At 45.4% G+C, this 15,836-nt stretch overlaps 1 protein-coding gene across 1 annotated transcript in view; it reads right to left on the bottom strand.

Moving 5' to 3' along the window:
- Positions 1-577: 577 nt before the first annotated feature.
- KCNQ1 (potassium voltage-gated channel subfamily Q member 1) overlaps positions 578-15,836 on the bottom strand; it is a 1,232,969-nt gene continuing 1,217,710 nt past the window's right edge. The window contains exon 16 of the mRNA XM_069624134.1: positions 578-2,223. Coding sequence (XP_069480235.1) covers positions 2,026-2,223 — 198 coding nt within the window. The 3' untranslated portion in view covers positions 578-2,025. The remainder of the gene's footprint in view (positions 2,224-15,836) is intronic.

The raw sequence follows: 15,836 nt of genomic DNA, 5'->3' as shown, positions 1-15,836 counted from the left end.
GGACAGTGGATTGTACGCATACGCCCGAGTCTGCTGCAAATTGTGAGATGTTTATAGTGGGGAGTAGGACATACACTTGTCAAGCCATGTCACGGCAACAAGTGCGAGTGCAGTCGTTTGAGGCAATGTCGAAAAAAGTGAGGATCTTGCACGCAACTCAACCCTCTATGGCTGAAGGCTGACTCTGGCCACGTTGACCTGCCGTTTAAAGAACACGAACGGGTAGAAGTGGACTCCCAAGACATGGATTTTCTTAAGGGTGGGGAGCCTACAGAGGGCAACATCAATAACTGTAAGCAGTCTAGGTCAGCAGGAGCAAAAACTTGACAAAAGTACAGAATGCAACAAACCAAGAGAGGTCTGTGGTGATAGCCTGGCACAGATCCAGTTTTGAAAAGTTACATTTTTCCTCCTAGACTACAAACTAATTTGGTGCGACAGCCAAAACGATTTAAACACTTCATTCTATGTCACACTCAGGAGACTTTTGATGAATGCAGAAGATTCGTAATGGAGTGTGCTAGCAGGAATGTACAAGTTATGAGCCCAGAACATGGAAAGAAAAGTAGCCGACAAATAAGAAACGCTACCGTGTTTAATTAGGAAACGAGTTTGGCCAGTCCATGTTTCTATCATCACAGTGCACAACAATAAAAAAAAAATCTGCTTTATTTTAATTTCGGTAAAACATACAGTAATGCCCGTGATTCCCTGTGAAAGATGTACTTCTCAACACCCTCAAGAGTGTTCCTCAAGAGCAGCCAGAAAAAGATGAACACAACATGCCACCTTTTCGGCTTTACAGTAGACTTATGTCAGTTAAAATCACATACAATAAACTGTCAAAAAGAAATGTTTTAAAAGAAGCACAGAAATAAAAAGCATACGGCTGAAAGACCCTCTGTATCCTGAGTTTGATGTGCACCCTCACTGTATAATCTGACACTTTCATTGTGAAAGAAACGCACTCTCGAATAAGTGTACTGTGAAATCGTCTTTGAATTGACATGGCCACTTAATATATGATGGAAAGAAATGCAACGTCCAATTCCTAACCAAAAACGAAAGGCATTCAATTGTACAATATTTGATGTTCTATGTCACTATAAATGTAAACAACCCACCTACCTAACAGTCCCTTACAATCAACTTGGCTATGACGGTGGCATAAACCAAATGTCTACATGGCATCAAAAAATCTTATTTCACATAAAACTTGTCCAATATTTATTTTTTTTCAAAAGAAATCTAAACAAACCTTGGTATACATATGAATTTACTTTGCAAGTCTTAAGGCACACAACGTATGGCTATCTAGAAAAATAGTATAAAACGCTATTCACCTTAGTTAAAAATAGATTTAGTGTAATTTCCAGTTTCACCATGATATAGAGGTTAGCAGAATTCCTGCTGCATGGCAGAAGGTGCTCGAATCGCTGAAAATACAGTACGTCTTGAACTTTGTGGTAATCAACTAATAGACTGCTGCATGACAGTCTGTGCATGTGTGTGTCAATTAAACATGTGGTTAGGTGCATGAAACCAGTCACTGAAACACACAGGCGGATCTGGGCTCCAGAACCCTTCCACAAACTCTAGGAAATAAAGTTAACATACATCACTTAATTGCTTGTAATGGACTATAAATCAGTTCCTACACAGAATACCCACATTAACATCAGAATTCAAGTATTCTTTCAACAGAAATCCACGTATTCCACCAATTCATGAGTTTTCGACATCTCCATTCACATAACTTATTAGCTACTTCAGAAAAGCGATTGTCTTTCAATGCAGGTCACATCAGCATCAGAACTTAACAGCACCCACGCAACAATGACCCACTGAGGCGGTCGCCTTTTTTTGTTCAATCTCTGTTGATTGCATTGAGGCCTGTAGCATTTGCGTAGTAGTCTTTTAATCTTAGTGTGCAATACACTTTATGTAGTTTACATATAAACCACGTCCCACTCACAACCATCATTTCGGTTAAATTACTCAATAGCAAATGTCCTCCCCTTCACATCAAGAAGCGTTGTCCTGCATTCTTCGTGGCACAGTCAGTTGTTCGTAGGTGGGAAGAGTGTTGTTGTTTGGCAGAAATAGGTCAGAGTTCACTGCGCTGCTCCTCTGCGATTGTCCGCTGGGCTGGCCCTGCTGGTTGGTCATCATATGATGGAGCATGTCTGTGATAAGGTTCAGTTTCTGGTCCATTTGAGTCACCTGAAAAGATATAAAAATATAGTCAGTTGATACATGAATAAAAAAAAAAGTTTATATGATGGCTGAAAACTGGAAATTATCCATTTGAGTTCTACTTATGATTGTTACTGTCACTCAAACACATTGGATAACTGAGGAGTCAGCAGAAAGAGTGGTCTACAGCTTTACCTAGAGCAGATCAACCTGTTGACTGTGCTCAAAGATGCTCACAAACATGGTTATGAGCTTGGTATTTGTACCTGAAAAATGGATCTACAGGAAAGATGCACAGCAAAATGGATTCTGAACAGATTATTGATACAATGTATCAATTATAATTCAGTAGAAACTGAAAAAAGGGTATAAAAAGAGTATAAAAAAGTGCAAACGTTGTGTGTAGCAGAACAAAGATTTCAACAGGAACTAAACCCATACCATTCCCAAAATCCACATTCTTTTAATAAATACTATATCACAACAATCCGAACCTTTCTTAGCCATTCTCCTTAAGGGAACAGAACAACAAGCAAGCTCATTGGCCCTCGCTGGGTCGTTACCAGCCTGACAAAGGGCCTCATTACACGGTAGGCGGTAACCATGGCGCTATTAGCGCCATGGTTGCCTCCGGTATTTTACCGTGTCCGCCTTGGTGGATGGTGGAATTACCGCCCTACTCCAAGGTGAGCGGGGCGGTAATTCCCCATTCACCAAGGCACTTCCCCATTCCCATTTTTGCCCCCATAGGGCATAATGGGAATGGGGAAGGTGCTAATTACGGTACCGCAAATTTGCGGTACCGTAATTAGCACCAAGGTCCCTTTGCGGCACCCTACTTTAAAGGCTGGTAAAACCAGCCGTTATGGTCGGGTCCCGCAAAGGGAACTCGTAGTAAGGCGGTAAGGGTTTACCGGTACCGGTAAACCCTTACCGCCTACCGTGTAATGAGGCCCAAAGCCTTTGTCAGGCCGGTTGCAGCCGTGTCTTGGTCGCCATGGAAAGGGAGAAGGTACTCTATGTAGTCCCTTCTCCCCGTTCCATGGCGGGCATCTTTTTTATTTACCTTTTTCTTCGTTTTTCAATGGCGGCCATGGAAAGGGAGAAGGTACTCTATGTACTCCCTTCTCCCCGTTCCATGGCGGGAATCTTTTTTATTTACTTTTTTCTTCGTTTTTCAATGGTGGCCATGGAAAGGGAGAAGGGACTATATATATAGGACTATGCCCCAGGGCCTGTGTTAAGACCCTTGCTTCGCTCGGGCCTGTAACTATGGGCCCCGGGGCATTACCCGAACCGGTAATGCCCCCTCCAGCTCAGGGCTTATTGATTAAGTACCACACACAGTTCAAATCCAATTATTTCAAATGAAAGCTTGTAAAATGCTATAATCTATGGCCAGTGTCCTAGTTGAATCAGCTACATTGCCTGTTGCTACTTGTACACCGTGCTGATGGTGTTGCAAGAGCCAAAGCATGTCTGGGGTTGATTGTGATCTCCTACAGAAAGGATGTGACCTAGCAGTTCGGGTTGGGCGGCCCTTTTGGAGAAGAGGTGGTATTTAACCTCCTGCATTTGCTCATGGAGCTGGAAAATGAGCTGGAAGGCTGCCCAAACTGGTTATAATTAACTGAAAACTTCTCCATCTGTCATCTTCAGTGTGGCATAAGATTGCCCGAGTTGCACAAGTATGCAGATATGTGGGTCCTGAGCTTGATATGCCCTGCATTCCTTGCCACACCTAACCTATGATGCTCCAGGAGCCCAAAACATGCTTGGGATTGATTTCTATAATTTTTTCCCCTGTTTCAATGGCATATCTGGCAAAAAAAACATTGTTTGGAAGGGCACACAGAACAGCCTTTTCAGTCCTGGCAGCCATACTATTGAATTATCTCTTGCTAAAGCTCAAGAAAGACATGATAAAATGTGCTCTTTGTCCCTTAATTTGCCATTTTAAGAAGTCTCCCTAAAGGAACCTTGTAGCGCTTTACTGCCTTGGTTGTGAAAGTGGCAATTTGCAAGAACTACAACTAAACACATTGCCAGTGGTTATGATTAACTGAAGACTTAACAACAATCACTTCAGTGTTGCATCTGCACACAAATTACTCGGTGTTAAGAATGCAGATGGGGTTTTACAAGCACTGTTGTCTCTGAACATCTTGCCAGATTGATTTGATGTCACATGTAAATGGTGAACGAGAACTACACATCATGTCTAGAAAGCAAAGTCTTGCTGTACGACTCATCGAGAGCCAGAGTTGAAGGATGTCTGCCACTTAATTCTGCTGCAAGTAAAAAACTGCATCTGTTGTGGTGACAAATGCATGGCTCGGACACTGATCACCTTAGCTGCGCATTTTCCAACTCTGACTGGCAATAAACACTTGCAGACTGAAGGGTCGGTAGCAAAAAGGCTCATAGTAGGAAGATGAGGAGTACTTTAAGAGCTTGCCTTAACTTGCTACACACCAACGAAATTCTAAGGCACTTTCAAACAAATGCAGATTCTGTAAAGACTCTTCTGTAGTTGAAACATCAAGGCACCTCCTATCATGTCCAGGAGTCGAAACCATCAGAAGACCGTATTTGAAACCTGTTCTTGCTGCAGCTCATATTTTCGACGAAGAGGTCTGGTGGTCAAGGCTAACTGGGGGTGGACGAACAACCTGGGTAACGGCCACAGCAAACATTTTGGATTCGATTCGATCAACCATAGACAAAGAAAAATAGTCTAACAGACAAAGGACCTGATAGCCAACGAAACACAAAAGCTTTTAAAAACCCTAGGGTTAAATAAAGTGTAAAAAAATGTTTAAAAAATAAAAGGCTCATTTGTACATGTGTTAATACCTGAATCAAGTGAGACATGGATTTTCTGCTGGCTCGTTCGGCAATCATTCACATAAGCGATAGCTTTGGCCAGCATGACAAACGATGGGCTTTGAACACTGTAGACTGGCGTGCTATTTTTATTGTAAGCTAATGATCCAAAATCATGCTGGGCATTTGAGAAACTTCTGCTGTCGACATGCAGAATTAAAACAAACAAGACTAGTCATAGTTTTCTGATTTTAGAGCCCGCACATCCTGTTTGAGAATGCATTTGGATGATTACTGTATGCACCGCACACTTTTTAGTTAGCAAACTAAGAAGTGGAGCATCTTTCAGTAGGAGAAAAAGTACACTACACTTTTCATACTATGCTTTACCGGGCTACTTTTCCATGTGTTTTATTGCCTTTTCCAGAGATTTCTACTTTCAATTTTGTATTTAATATCAACTCAGTATTACGTCTAATGGATCAGGTTGATCGAAATAAACATTGCGCCACTATGGGTATGATATCCAAGTACATACACGATTGTCTAGAAGAACCATTAGCATCATGAAAGGGCAACACACACGGATACCCTGTTTAGCCTCATATCATGATTTCCAGCACATACGCAATTCCACTTTAGGCTCTTAATTCACATCTGCATTCAGGGGCTGCAAGGGTCTGAGAAGACGGGAGATGCCCTGAAGAACTGATCTCAGCCACCTCCGGGTCATAACATTTTAAAAATCAAAAGGGTAGAAGGGAACCAGTCTCCTGCGGTCTTTTGCCTATATCAGGAGGGGAGGAGACACACTTCTTATTTGATTTATCTTAGGACTACGAAAGGAGGATTCACCTAGAACACTGTTGCGAGTACTGTCTGCTCGAAAGTCCTCCTCTACAAAGGTGGAGTTCAATGGCCTGGTACATGGCACATTCCAAGGAAGAGGCAAGCTCCTCCTCTAAACGATTGCAAGGGAAGATTTGGGGTGACTGCTGGCTGGACAAGACCTACTGTGCCTGGGACCACTGGGCACCAATGACCTGCTCATTGAAGGAGAAAACGCTGTAAATGCACTGTACAATCCTTCCTTGTTGGAAAGCGAGGAAGAAAGGGCTTACCTTTCCCCTACCGGACCTAGAGTCTGTCTCCCAGTAACTATGAAGCCCAAAAACCGCTCAAAGTCTGTCTCCCGCTGTAAGATTGCTTTCGAGCTGTCTCATCTGTTTGTTCACTTTGAGCTGCTACCTTTGGCACTCTAAGCACATCAATCTGCTTACATGCTTTCCAAGCAGTCTCGAGGCTGACTCGACCCATTGAAGCCAATCGTCTGGACTTAAATGCCAGCCTGACCGCTTGGAAGCAGGCGACTCGCCATGTCTTCATTATCGACGTGATCCAGTGGGAGCCTTGTTTCAACACATCCCGAAAGCCAACATGACCCATCGGGAGCTCTCGTCTTGACCCTGGCTCGCCATTTGGAGACTCACCTCAACTCGTCTCAACACAGTCTTGAACTGTAGTAAAGCGCCTAAAAGCCTGCCTTGATGTTTTTCAGGACCAGATACAGGCATTTAAAGGTATTTGAAGGTTATGTCATGTCTTAAAGGGCCATAGTGGCTTGTAAGGCCCCACCCTCTACCTTTTTAAAGACATCATTAGTAAATTGCATTTTCTGCTGAAATCACTCTTTAATGCAGCGCCTCCTTTATTCAAAAGTCTGCATTCTGTGTTTTTCTTAGCAGGGATGGGTTTTAGTGTTTGTATTTGTTAGTTTAAAGTGCTCTATTTTTTTATTGAACCTTGTTTAGACATTCTTTTAATTTGGCACCATACTATTATTGTTTGGTTTGGTTCTGAACTATCCCAGACCCCCACCTGCAGTGAATTGCCTGCCCTCAGGCTGCGCTACCCAAAGATGGAAAGGAAGTATACCTGTAGGAGGTGCATATTTCACCTTCATAATTGGGTTCAGTAGTAATGTGGGCAGTTTATTCACTACTCATCCCTTTACTCCTGCAGAGCAGTAACCATATAGTCACATCGAGATCAGAGATCTGTACCCTATATACTGCATGAGGGCTGTAGAGGGAAGACTACGAGAAATAGAATCCTCCAGAAATGCTAAACACAGCAAAGGAAATATGGCCAAGATGGCATCAGCAAGAAGTCTGTTTTGACTGAGAAGTAGTTTGCGTTATAGCTTGGAAGACAGACATTTACCATCACGATTGCAGGTATACAAAACAATGTATCAGCAGACCTCCCTGGAAAAGCAACAGGAGCAGAGATGTTCAGGTTTTAAGAGTGCCCAGAATGCTCAATGTGATAGATGGAATCAAAAAGTGATGGATATCGAAATTGTCTAAGAACATCCCGACCTGTCCGTTTTGAATCTACCTCTCAAAGAACAGCAGCGTACCCTGTATTCACCTCACTGAGGAGGCCCAACAATGCTGAATCCCATGTCGCTTGAAGACCCCGTCTCTCTCCTGTATGGCCTCTCTTTGGATGCCTGATGTCCTGCATCCCATGGCCTGGAGGCCTGGGATCTCCTTCCTTCCAATGCAACGGCGGAGGTAAGCCCTCTGGGCTTTGTTGTGGCCATTTGAAGTTGCACACAGAGCGCATACACGCAATTTTTGTTTCATTTACAATTTATTCCACTGTTCATATGGATGCAAGATGCAACATTTCTGCTTCAATTAACTGCCGCATCGTGCACGTGTTGTGCTTGCATGTACATTTTGCATCAACTAAGGTCTCTTTCATCATGGCCGTTTCGGTCTCTCATTGTTTGGTGAGGGGAGCTCCTTGCCTGCCCACCTGTCATTGCCCCCCCGACTACTACTTGATCAATAAGGCGAACCTGCAGGCGAATGCTGGCCCACCTCTAAGGCTCTGTCTGCTCCCTGTCCGCTACTGAAACGCTACTTCAGGTCTTTTCTGGTCACTCCTGCATTCAAACTTCCTTGACGCTGCAACCTCACTCCACTTTGAAATCTGGGCTTCCATAACACTCCTCCATAACTATGGGTACATTCCTTACTCTGGACATGCTTATACCCTCTTTTGCCTCAGCCCCTCCGTTTGTCCCCCATGTTTGCACTTCTGATTACAATGCGTGTTCACATCCACTGCTAACTTCTGTATCCTGGTGCTTTTTAAGGTTGGCTGTGTTTTCATGGATTTAGCTTAGTTCAAATTTGGCTGGGTTTCCATGCATTTTGCTTAGTTCAAATTTGGCTGTGTTTTCATCTTGGATTCCACACTTTCCTTCTCCGCACACATCCCTGAAGTCTCTAAAAAGTCAAACTTCCTACTGCACCTACTTAGAGGTACGCTGCCCTTCCTCTCCTTCCCCCAGAAGCTCACTGTCTCCCAAGTTCTGGTTCTCTCTAGGTTGGACTACTGCAATAGCCTCTTTCTAAATCTACCTGCCTCCACTCTCCACCCTTTACAACTAATCCAGAACAGGACTGCGAGAGTTGTCCTTGTACTCAAGCCCTGGGATCGTATCTTTCCAGCTCTGAAATCTCTTACTTGGCACCCAGTGGTTGCAAGGATTCAATTTAAAGCTCTCTTTATTGTCCACAAGGCTTTCTGGGGCTTGGGTCCAAAATACCTTCAACTATCCCTCTGTAAATACCTCCCCTCTCGAGCCCTACGCTCCTCCAGTTCTAACTCCCTCAGGGCCAGTCGTTTTTCCAAGAAACGAGCTGAGGGTAGATCTCTGTCTTCGGTGGGGGCCTCCCTTTAGAACAGCCTTCCGGCTACCTTGAAACTTGAGGTGAACCATCTCCGGTTCTGGATGCACCTCAAGACCTTCCTCTTCGCTACTGCCTTTGCACCTCTTCTCCCATGCTGATCTGTTTTCTCTCATCAGCACCACGCTCCTGGTGACCCCTTGCCCTTCGGACCCAGGTACCTGTTCACCCTCCTGCAGTGCCTTTGAGCCACCCCCTGCACTCACATATGTATCTGGACCCATACAGTGCCCCACTTTTTCTTCTGCACTTATCAGATTGACCCTTTCTGAGAAATTACACACTTGTCTCTGCATGTACTTATTTTATTTATTGCATTTATTTATTGCACTATTATTCTATTTCTCTCCTTTTTGGCGCACTTTCCACTCCTCCCCTTCCCGCACTCCCCCCTTTCATTGCACTTGTACATTCTTAATGTCACTGAGCCTAGTAAGAACGCTGTTTTTATTCTCCCTTGATCCCCTCCCTTTGCTTGGTCGCGCTCTGAAACACCTGTGTATGAGCGAGATATAATTAAAATATCATATCATGCATTTAGCTTAATTCAAATTTGGCTGTGTTTTCATGCATTTATCTTAGTTGCAATCATCTTTATTGCCTATCCTTACCTCTTTCTATCCTTTCCTCTAACCCCCCTGGTTGCATGCACGCTTGCCTGTTGTATCTCCCCCACCCCCTGTTTGCTTGAGATGTCTGCTTATTTGAATCTCTCTTCTTGCGGTCCCCTCCTCTCTCCTCTCCCCTTCCCTTCACTGTATCCTTAGCACTTACTCCATCAGAAATGTCTGTCGCCTGACCTGTATGATAGCAGCTTGTTTGTCTTCTCCCCCCGCCTCACGAACCTGCTTTTTCCTCCCTCTCCCCCTCCAGCACTATCTGAAATGTCCTTAGGCTTAGTACGATAGTTGCTTGCTTTGATCCTCTCCTTCTCCCTGTGCCCCCCCCAGCATCTTGTTAAATTCCAGCACTACCAGAACTGTCATCAGGCCCAGTAAGGTAGCCGCTTGTCTGTCTCATTCTCCTTCCACCCCTAACCCTCCTTATCCTCGTCAAAGCTCTTATTCTATCAGAATTGTCGCCAGGCTGAGTACGATTTTTAATTTCACATTCTTAATGTATCAAGGACTAGTAAGAATGTCACTGTAGTCTCCCTTGTTCCCTGGAGTCGAAACTGGGATTATAATTTAGGTTACTATGGCCTGGTGGACCTTTTAATCCAATTGGCCCATTCTAATTTGGGCATAGAGTTTTTGCACTTTTTAGACTCCTAGTTGGCATTAGCACTTGTGTCCATTATGTGATAAGGGACTATAGGTTATAGGGATACCCTGGTTTAATAGCCTAGTGGAGTCCACAGTACTTCAGTTGTGGACTATGGGACTCGGGCAAATCTCATGAACATTGTGATCGATTGTTACTGTATGAACTCCTTGTGAATTTGTTTACACGCACATCGAGATTTCTATTAGTGAATGCAATGTCATATGATCTTTTGATGCTGTTAGTCTTTTTTTACTTCATTTTTGTATTTGCTAATATAAATTCTGTACTGTTGTGGATTTGTTACACCATGGGTTGTCGTCTTTTTGGGTGGGTCCTTGGTTGTGCCCCCTGCCTCACGTACTCTGGGTGATATTTGCTGATACACAAACAGTGATAGGCGTACTCAGAAGTGTTATATAGTAATCATACACACTGGTTCGGTCCATGAGAATGTGCGTTTTATATTGGTTTTGAATCTATCAGCAGCACACAAGGGACATGGTTTAAGACACTTCCTAGAAGTCATCACCATGCAAGATGAGATTTGTGTGCAAATGTTCACAGGGATCTCAGCTCATGTTACACCAAATCTCGTTTCACTAAACAGAATAAATGTATGGGTTGTAAAAGTGCCCAGAACCATCATCTGGCCAATACTGCAGTTCCCCCTCTTCTGCCATAATAAGTAGAACCGGTCTTCCCCCCGCCCCCTCTCAGTCATGTGAACATGTGGCAATGTCACAGGGTAGGCTAGAATTCCAAACATATACTTTTATACTGCACAGAGAATCTCAACCTGTCTCCAGCCTATTATGGAAATAGAAAGTAACGAAATTAGTGTTACCAGTCTCTGCCCCTTTAAGGGAGAGACATTGGACGTGGCGGGAAGGAGAAAGGAAAGGGAGGAGTTAAGGGAAGAGAAGTTAGTAAGCAGATAGATTTCAATAAAGAAAGATGTTATCATAATCCTCCGGTGCCACGTCCTTTTATTGTATGAGAGCCGTGTAACAACTGACAACGAGGCTGTCTCCAGCGGACCCGAGTCCTTCCAGCTGGCGGGTGATCCCACCAACCCACTTAGCCCTCCAGACTGCTTACCCTTCCTGCATACGCTCCTCAGTGCCGCGATCTTGCGGCACAGTGCTGCACCCTATCCCGGCCAGAAGAGGAGTGGATGGCATGGCGTATTCCCTGCAGTGCTCCTCCATAAGCGGTAGAGGGACACAGCCGTCCGCCTTGTCTACCGTACGGCAATCCACCAGCGGTCCCTCCAGCTCCACGTAGTGGTGCACGTGCTGATGCAAGGCGCATACAGGTCGGTAACCTGCGAGCTGCATTTCATTTCCCAAAGAACAGCAATCCTGCTGCATAAACGGCCAGTCTCCTTTGCACGATGGCCGCTCCACTGATGATGTGCTTGTAATTCAGCAACATCGAGACAATGTGTTTAACCTCATTATTTGAAAGTGAACAGAAACAAGGGTTGAAAATAGATGGATAATAGACATTTAACCAATAAGGGGGTGAAAATGTACTTTCAGCATATTAACCCACAAGGGTTACTTGCATAACAGCATTAAAAGACAAAAGGGAGAGAGAGTGGGGAAGAACATACAGGAAACACTAACCCACGAAAGGTCCCTGCATTAGGACCAGCACACAGGATGCATGTGCACAATAAACGGAAGCCACACCAGAGAATCAGCACAATAGGGTACCCATACCTCAACTAACAGCTGCCACCATGAGCAACCCAGGGACACTGCCCCCTGCACCCACATCCAAAGCAGCCTTGCTGCACATGCCGTTGCCATTCACCATTACTCCTCAAGCAGACAAGGGCCGAGGTGGATCGAATCGATGGAGGACTTTAACCATTTTGTGAAGGCGGTGGGAGAGGAGAAATCCCCTAACCTACACCACATGTTTATCAACCTGGTTGGCAGTGAAATAAAAACCATTGTTAAGATAATTCCCCAGAAGATCAACCAGACTTCACTTAGCCAATTAATGCCCTAAACAGGAAAGTCATAATTGAACCACATCGAGACTATGAAAGGTACATGTTCAACCAGTGTATTCAGAGAGTGGAAGAGACTGTCGACAAGTTTATCACCTGCCTTTGCCTTTGAAGAGTGCATATTGTCAGTTCCATGCATTCTCTGTGGATGAAGAAATACGGCTACGGGTGATAGAGGGATGCCTATCTCCAACCCTCAAGAAACAGTTGCTGAAGAAGCCTCTCCCTATCGACGAAGTGAGAGAGCTGGCGAGAATCTTTGAGAGAGTAGATGCACAAGAGGCCTACATGACAGGCACCCCCAGCGCAAAACAAGACTAAACTCAACTCATGGCTTTCCCACACTCAGGGACCTGCCCTGCATTCGCAAAGATGTGCCAACTGTGGGAGAGAAGGGAATTTCCAATCCGTCTGCAGAGAAGGAAGACCATTCCCTACCCCGAGAATGAATCCACAACCACAGAACAGGATGTATGGTCGACCCCTGCAGAGCCCAACCTACCAAAACAGGTTCTACCATCCAGGACAACAGCGATACGTCAGAGCTGTGGAAGAATACCACCTATCGGACTATGCCCAAAACTACAAATACTACGATCATTCTCCCCAATTCGAGGACGAATATGACGGACCCCTGCTAACATATCAAGACTACAATGATCAGCAGCAGTTTGCACCCTCTCACAGAAGGGATGATTATAATAAAGCATACCAGGACTAATAAGCCATCCTCATCCAGGATGACCGGGAAGCGAGAGGTGCCCAGAATAGTAGTCAATATTGGAAACAAACAGTTTTGTTTTCTGGTCGACTCTGGTGCCACAGTCAACATCATGGGGGGGAGGCAGGAATTCCTGCAGATTCCTGAGAAGCCGACGCTTGCTAAAACAAACTTGAGGATCTTCTAATGGGGGGGGGGGGGGGGTGAGACACTGCCCTTCACTCCATTGGACACTTAAAGTGACAATTTATACTGAAGGATCCGACGGTGGCCACCACCATCCATGTCATCCAGAGCCCGACAAAAGGGCGCGGCCTCCTCAGTTACCATACTGGATCCTGCCTAGGTCTCATTGTTATTCACTTTCGGGAAGGTGAAGTGATCCAATCAGTCGCACTGTCAAGCGACAGAAGAGAAGGAGTGAACACAATCAACAGCGCCCCCACATGGCCCAACTATCACAAAGGAGACTATCCAGGTGGAATTCTCACACGTATGCACAGGACTGGGGAAACTCAAAGGGGCTCCTGTAGAATTACACATAGATGAGTCCATCCGGCCCATTCCCCAACACCCCAGAAGGGTGGGATTTCATCTGCAAAAAGCGGTCTCAAGCAAACTCAATCAACTACTTAAAAATGGTATTATTGAGCCAGTGACGGGACCCACCCCATGGGTGTCACCCCTGGTTATTGTTCCCAATGAAGGTGGACAATTGCGGTTGTGTGTAGACATGATGATGGCGAACACTGCCATACAAAAGAGTGTCACCATGGCCCATGCATAGAAGACACAATTGTCCAGCTCAACAAGTCTGAGATGTTCTCTAAACTCGACCTGAATCAAGGGTATCACCAGCTGCAACTGCCCCTTGAATCAAGATGCATCACCACATTTGCCACCCACAAAGGTCTATTTCGTTACAGATGCCTCAATTTCGACATCTCCTCTACGGCTGAGATTTTTCAGGAAGCCATGAGACAGGTGATCAGACCCATCAAGGGCGCGCTGAACTACAGTGACAATATTCCCGTATTTGGTACATCACGGGAAGACCACAACAAAGCCATGCTAGCGACATGCACAGCAGTACAGAAGGCCAGGTTGACATTCAACATTGAAAAGTGTTGTTTCAGCAAGAAGAAACTAAAATTCTTTGGACATATTTTCTTTGCCGATGGCATGACACCGGACCCTGACAAGGTCAGCACCCTCACCAACTTACGGGAACTAATGCAAGTGGCAGACGTCCGATCGTTTCTGGGGATGGCCGGCTACTGTGCATGCTATATTCCCCACTATGCGTCCCTCACTGAACCAATACATAGATTTCTGCAAAAAGAGTCTGCGTTCGCCTGGTCCGCAGAGTGCCAGGAGGAGTTAGAGTCCATCAAGAATAACCTGGCAGAGGCACGATGCCTGGCATACTTCAACCCCAACTGGCACACGGAAATCATAGTTGACACGAGCCCTGTAGTACTAGGGGCTATCCTGGCACAGACTAGTGGGCCCAATACATACCCCAGACACATTGTTGCCTACGCAAGCAGAGCCCTGTTAGCCACTGAATCCGCGTACTCGCAAGCCAAAAAGGAGAGCCTGTGAACATTTCCACAACTTCATAATTGGGAAGATATTCACACTCATTGCGGACCACCAGGCACTCCTGTCCCTTTTTCGAAATCTGTGCACAAAGATGCCTCCCAGGATAGAGGGAACAGGCATCAGATTGCAAGAGTACGACTATGACATAATTCACAGGCCAGGTGGCGATCAACATCCGGCTATCTATCTCGCCATCCAGCGGGTACGGCGATCACCTGAGAGGGTGACACGGAATACATCAACTATGTGGCCGCCAACAAACTTCCCCCAGCAATATCACTTGAGGCGGCCGCATCTGCAGTCGACCCATCTATGGCACTAGCCATCAGTTTGACATGCCATAACAAGCGGAAGAATTACAGGCGTGCAGTTCTAAACCACCCGGGGGTGTGCAAATGAGAGCTAGACAGATTAGCAAGAATACACACAGAACATGCAGTCAAAGACCATGTCATTTTACTGGGAGGATGTCGGCTAATCATCCCTGCGACGTTCAGAGCTGAAGTTATTAAAACGGCGCATGAGGGGCATCAAGGAGCAGACAACACGAAAAGGCAGCTGCAGTCCACATATGGTTCCCATTCATGGAGTCACTGGTAGACAGCTGGGTCAAGAACTGTTTGGCATGCCAGTGTACAGCAAGAGCGGAAGCCCCCATTCCACTACAGCCAATGCACATCCCATCCTGGCCATGGGACAGAGTAGCGGTCAACTTTTATTGGCCGATGGAGTCGGGCGAATATCTTCTATTGTTCATCGGTGAATACTCAAGGTTCCCCATTGTCAAGAAAATGACAACCACAGCATATTCCCAAGTGGCCGCAACATTCAATGAGGTACTCAGCAAATGGGGCATCCTGCAGTCCATTAAATCAGACAATGGACCCCATTGAACAGCCATGAATTTGCAGCCTTTGCAAGTGGGAGAGGAGGTCCTCGTTCAACAAACCATGACAAGGAAAACAAATGCAAGATATGCACAGAAACCACTGAACATTGTTGCCCTCAAAAGGAACCATGGTAACCGCCCAAAATGCAGACTGTGAAGTCACGAGATACAGTTCACAGTTCAAACACCTCATCAAAAGAGAGGTCTGCGAATTACCCCCTCCTGAATCAGATCACGAACCAAAGGAGCCGCGGGATGATCCATGGATTCCCCCAGATGAAACTCACCACTCGGTGCCGGAGACACTCGAGGCACCAGGGCCAGCAGGTTTGGGCGAGAGAAGCCCATGACCCCAGCGCATGATCAAGAGACCCACTCGCCTCGTTCCAGAATGTTAAGCCAGACGTTTGAACATTTGTCCGGTGGTGATGTTACTGGTCTCTGTCCCTTTAAGGGAAAGACATTGCACGTGGCGGGACGGAGAAAGGAAGGGGAGGAGTTAAGGGAAGAGAAGTTAGTATGCAGATAGATTTCAATAAAGAAAGA

The sequence above is a fragment of the Ambystoma mexicanum genome, chromosome 11 (genome assembly GCF_040938575.1).
Source record: "Ambystoma mexicanum isolate Mex_15411 chromosome 11, UKY_AmexF1_1, whole genome shotgun sequence".
Taxonomy (NCBI): Eukaryota; Metazoa; Chordata; class Amphibia; order Caudata; family Ambystomatidae; genus Ambystoma; species Ambystoma mexicanum.
This window is presented reverse-complemented; position numbering and strand designations above follow the sequence as displayed.